General features: G+C 55.9%; 1 protein-coding gene across 1 annotated transcript; it reads right to left on the reverse strand.

Annotated features, from left to right (window-relative positions):
- Window positions 1–246: 246 nt before the first annotated feature.
- On the reverse strand, window positions 247–2,186 carry TMEM200C (transmembrane protein 200C). The gene has a single exon (XM_040632372.1). It carries the CDS (start codon window positions 2,184–2,186, stop codon window positions 267–269), a length of 1,920 nt encoding a protein of 639 aa, XP_040488306.1. The 3' UTR covers window positions 247–266.
- Window positions 2,187–5,674: the final 3,488 nt, after the last annotated feature.

The raw sequence follows: 5,674 nt of genomic DNA on the forward strand, positions 1-5,674 counted from the left end.
GACCGTTTAATACATTTGGTTTTCATAGAACATACAATCACCATCGGACATAAAAGACTAGTTTGCTTTTTTTTAAAAAAATTGCTTGGAGTTATCTACAGGAAACTTGTGAACGCAATTCAAGGATAACATTCTGCAGCTCTTTGGGTATTGGACGATTTCCTCGAGTAAGTCCACAAGGAAATAGGGAAATGTTCATTTCACCGATTCAAGTGGGCATTTCCCCAATTCTCTGACTCCTTTCCCCCCTTTCGCTCCTTCTTTTCCTAAATGCCAGTACTTTCCAGTTCTCCATCCTCTACCCCTAGGGCGTGAGACCTGGAAATCATGAAGAGTTTCTCCTTGTTTGTAAACTGCCTCTGCACCGGCTGAGGTGGCTGGGCCTCGGGTGGCCCTTGGCTGGGATCCTCCGGGGGGCTCTGCTGCGCCCCCGGGGCCGTGGCAGCCTCACAGTCTGGACTTTTACTGGCTACTGCTTTCACAACCGACTCCAAAGAGGTGCCAGCCTCCCGCAGGGGGGTGTAGCCCTTATTGCGGCAGGATGGGTCATCCGACTGGGAGCTTGGCGAGTCCGGCCTGGCTGGGGGCGAGTCCTCCAGCCGCAGGGGCGGAGAGGGGCAGGCGGCTTTGGCCGGAAGGCTCGAGTCCAGCTCCGCGCTGCGCGGGGAGGGTGGGGGCTCGGGGGACAGCGGCGCCCGGTAGTCCGGGAGCCCGCTGGTGCTGCGGCGCCGCAGGGCCGCGTACCTGCCGGTCCTGGGCAGGCGGCCTCCCTGCCCCCTGGCGGTGCGCGCCGCCGCCGCGCCCTCGGGCTCCTCCAGCTCGCTGGGCGCCCTGCGCGAGCCGCCCGGGGCACCGCGGAGGTCGGTCAAGCTCAGGTCGAGCTCGCCCCGCGGGATCTCCCGGGAGCCACGTTCCCCAGGTGGCCTCTGCCAGCCGCAGCTCGCGCCCTCCGCGTCCCCGTTCGCATCCCCGTCGCCATCCCCGTCCCCGTCGCGGTCCCCTTGCAAGGGTAATAGCGCGAAGGCGCTCAGCGAGGAGCCCACGAGGGAGCTGGCGGTGCTCTGGCGCCCCCAGCTCTCGGGTGGGCTGCAGGGCGCCGGGCTGCTGCTGCTGCTGGCGGCCGCGGTGGCGGCGGCGGCAGCGGCCACAGCGGCGGCGGCAGCGGCAGCGGCCCGGCGACGGCTGGCCACGCCCGAGCGCTCGCGGTAGATGCTGAACACGGCCTCTGCCAGGCTCGGGGGCTCCCGCGGGCAACGCGGGGACGAGGCCAGATCGGGCGGGGACGCGGCGCCCTTGGCCCCGCCGCCGCCCCCGCCCAGCGCGGCGGGGTGGGGCCACGAGCCCCTGGCCAGCATCGCCGCCGCCCCGAAGGCGTCCCCCGCGCTGCCGCCGCAGCTCCCGGGCTTCAGCTCCAGGCCCCGCGACTGCACGTAGCTGAGGAAGCCGTTGAGCGGCGGGGCTCCGGGGGGCGCCGAGGCGGGGGCGGAGGACGAGGAGGCGGCGGCGGCGGCAGCCGCAGCCGCGGCGGCCGCTAGGTCTTTGGCGCGGAGGCTGTGCACGTCGATGACGGTGGAGTAGAGGTCCCGCAGGTTGATGATCTTGGTCTTCTTGTCTCGGTTCTCGTGGAGCACCGCGTTGGCGCAGATGAAGAGGAAGATGCCGATGCCCATGATGAGGGGCCCGAAGACCTTGAGTTTGTCAGAGTGCAGGTATCCGGAGAAGATGCGGAAGAAGAAACCCACAGACGTGGAAGAGGAGGAATGGCCGGCGGACCGCGCTGGTGGAGTGCTTCGGGGCGCGCCCACCAAACTAGAGTTGACACCCCCCGGAGTCCCCAGGTGGCTCCTGGACAGGTTTTTGCTGCCACTGCCGCTGCTATTGGCCGTGGTCGGGATGCGGTGGCCGCTGCCTGCGGGCGACAGCTGCTTACCCCCTTCCCTGTTGGTCCCGTTGGCCTTGGGCCAGTAGCCCACCACTGCCATGGCTATGCCCACCAGCAACACCAGGATCCCGCAGAGGGCAATGAGCCCCGAGATGGAGCACAGCTTTAGTTTGCCTTTCACCACCACCACATCGTTCTTGCGCCTTTTCTTGGCTTTCCGCTTGCGCTTAGGGACCTGGGCTGGGGGGCGGAGGGGATCCTGCTTTCTGGCGGAAATCCTTAGGAGGCCACCGGTGGCGATCATGGTGAGCCGGTGCCGTGCGGGGCTAGTCTCTGTGGCAGAGGCTTGTGTAGTGGGGGCGCCAGCTGCCCACTAGCTGCTCCGCCACCTCTTCCTGCTGCAAAGCAGAGGAAGACAGTCAGAGGGTACAGGCTTGGCTGCAGCAACATCCCACGCTCCGCAAACGTCCAGCTCCCAAGTCCCACCACATGTGTACCCCCCCACCCCAGGGCTACCCACTAAGCGAGGTGCTGGTTGTAGAGACCAGGGGGTGGGGTAGATGGATTAGGGCCGAGAAACGCTGTTGCAATCATTGATAGGAGGTGATAAAACAATTTGAGAGAACGCCTTCTTCCCCCCCCACCCCCATCCCACCACACTCTCTGTAGGTGATATTCCAGCATTGCTCATTTCAAACCCTCCCAGCTGGCAGCTGAAGGAGTGCTGACCATTAGTAGAAACCAAATGTGGGGACTCAAAGTGGTGGTTGAGGACTTTCCTGGCAAAAGCCTTTCCTTTTGTCTCAAGAGAATCGGAAGACTGCCCAAGGGAGCTGTACAGGAGGTTCAAGTCTCTAAGAAGAGGAATTTGTCAGTGTTTAGCCCAAAGTCACTAAAACAGTCACAAAAGTTACTATTTTATAAAGACACAAGCAATTTTCATTAGTGGATGAAAATTAAAGGTCACATACTGGCCGGCAGACGACTTCTGTACCGCAGATAGTTTAATAGAGAGTTCATTTCGGGGAGAGCACCAGAACTAAGTCAGTCCTCTGACAATAAATCCCTTCACAAAGTTGTCTCCCACCTATTACTCTTCCTACAGCTAAAGGCAAGCAGTATTTTTCCTCCTTTCTTTTTTGCAACATCTGGACAGCTTCTTGGGGTGGAATATTTAGTTTTAGGTAACAGGTTATGTAACTGAGCTCTTCCTTCTGGCCTCCTCTCCTCCCTCAGAGGAACTCCCTTAAAGGTATCATGTGCTAAATCTCATCAGGGACTTTGAGAAGTCCCCTAGAATCCCTAAGAGAAAGATCTTTTTTTTTTTTTTCTCCTGTGGGAGAATTACAATCTTAAAAAGAAAACAACAACAATAACAACAACAAACCAGCCACTCTGCCATTATAGCCTTCTGACCCCTTATTAATGTGCCAACAGCACTCTTCAGAATCCTAATATTCAAATGAGAAGGCAATTAACTAGGTATTGCAGTCTACATAATAATGATGATTTGTAGACTGACATCTCCCCCAAGTGAGAGGTTGTTTTCTTCATCTTTCTCTCATGAGGTCATTTTTAGGAAGGGAGGGTGGCAAAACTCAATGCACTATCCTATAGGAAGTTTAGTCATTTATAATAAAGCCTGGTAGGTAAATGCACAGATGTGTCTTTGCGGATATCTGTGAGCTTGTAAAAATGTCAATCCTGCTGGATCCCCAGAGTAAAACATTTTCTGTTCCATTGGTTGTGTTCCCTCCTATAATAGAGATGCTAAAATTAAGGGCATTGTATGAATTTGAAAGGCTCAGATATCACTCACAAGCCTTTTGGTATTTTATCCTTTATGAAATAATTCATGTTTTAGAATAAATTACCCTTTGAAAATGTGGGATTACTTAGGAAGAATTTTGCTTTTAATTGGCGCCTGGGTAAAGAGCTTTGGCCCTTGATCCCCTCCCTCCATTATATCAATATAGGCAGAATCTTTTCTCCACTGGTGGAAAAGCAAACAGTAATCAGCTCTTTACAATGTTTGCAAATCAATGTCTCCTTGGAACTTGGTTGGTTTTCAGTAAAGAGAAATACTAGGTAGGTTAGAGAGGGGTTAGTAGGGAGAATATATCTATAAGCCTTTAAAATTGTGTTTTAAGAAGAGGCTGCACCAGTAAAGTACAAACAGATTGTAAAAAAAAAAAAAAAAAAAAAAAAAAAAAAAAAAAAAAAAAAAGAGTAGCTACTGTTCATCTGTCACCCCCCAAAATAAGCACATTTATTGTGTAGTTGTAACATAGAGACTGCTGTTTTAAGTGATCCCTAGACTGTAGCATCTTAAATGCAATAATCCGGAGATCTGCAGTTATTTTAAGGATTTCCGAGCCAGACATTTTAGAAACAAACCTAGACTCAGTTGGCAGGGTGGCTCTGCCCAAAGAGAGCAGGGCTAACATTTTGTTGGGCATTGGTAAGGAGCGCCAGGATGCTAAGCATCTTTGGGAAAGAAGGTACCCACATGTATTTCTCCTCAGTAAGGCAGCTTTGGCTCTGGGTAGACAGAATGTAAGGAAAATTGGAATGGATTTCAACAATCGTTTACAGATCTTTAAAATTAGTTTAATAGCTAGTAATTAACTCCCTAGTTTATTATTCCTTCAGCTCCCTTGAAGGCTGAACTCCTTTATAATGTATTGCCATCTGACGTGAAATACTGACAAAAGTCAGATGGCAAGGAAGACCCACGTTTGAGGCTTTTCTTCATACATAATGAAGGGAAACAAACTTAGCAGTCGAGGTTGGCTGCCCTCGCAATTTACTGCCTGATGCTGGTCTTTCCGTGGTTAAGGAATGGAGGATGGGGGAAGCAAAGGAGGGATGTCTAAAAATACAACTGCTTCCAAGAGAGACATTCAAGTTCTCGGCTCATGATGGATTAAGCCCCACTCGGCGTCTGAGGCTCCCAGCCCACAGGCGGGGAGCGCCCTGCCCTGCCCGGTACTCAGTCCCGGTCCTCGACCCCTCACTCCCTAATTGGCAGGAGAGCAGACCCCTTGCCCCGCTATTTGGTCGCTTATTTATGCTGGAGTCACATGAGTGCAGCAGCTGGGAGTCCGCCTCTGGAAAGAGCACAGGCAGGAACGAAGTGAGGGCAATCCTGAGCTCGCTTTTTCTGGGCAGCGCATCCCGTGCAGCCCGCCGAGGTCCCCGACCAGCAGCCCGAGGGACCCGGGCTCGGGGCCGCGGGGGTGGGGAGGGGCAGCTCGGGGGCCGGGGACTCACAGAATTGCTCAAAATGGCAGCACTAAAAGCAAACAATATCGCTCACTTACCCGGGAAGGCTGGGGCAGCTCCGGGCCGGCGAACGGGCGCTCCGGCGACACAAAGGAACCATGGAGAAACTTTTTCAGCCCGAGCCGACGGCGGGGCGCAGGGACAGCGCCTCGGGGCCCACCAGCCGAGCGCCGCTCAGCAGCCCAGCGGGGGCGAGCGCCCGCCCCAGGTTCGCAGCCCCCCCCGCTGCTGTGGCGGGAGCCATTTCCAAGAGTTTCCAAGAAGTGTCAGGTCCTCCGCAGCCCGCATCCTGCCTCGGAGCCGTCCTCCCCGCCGCCGCTCCTCCTGCGCCTCCCCGCGAGCCGTGCCGCGGCGCTCCCGGGCCGGCCCCAGCGCCTCTTTTGTGTGGCTGCGGCGCGCCGGGCTCCGCCGGGTGGAGTTGAGCCCGCGGCGGCGGCGGCTGGCGCGGCTCGGGGCGGCCGGACTCGCGGCTGTTGCTAAGAGACCGGAGCCATGACACAGGGAAAT

The sequence above is a fragment of the Ursus maritimus genome, unplaced genomic scaffold (genome assembly GCF_017311325.1).
Source record: "Ursus maritimus isolate PB19 unplaced genomic scaffold, ASM1731132v1 scaffold_18, whole genome shotgun sequence".
NCBI lineage: Eukaryota > Metazoa > Chordata > Mammalia > Carnivora > Ursidae > Ursus > Ursus maritimus.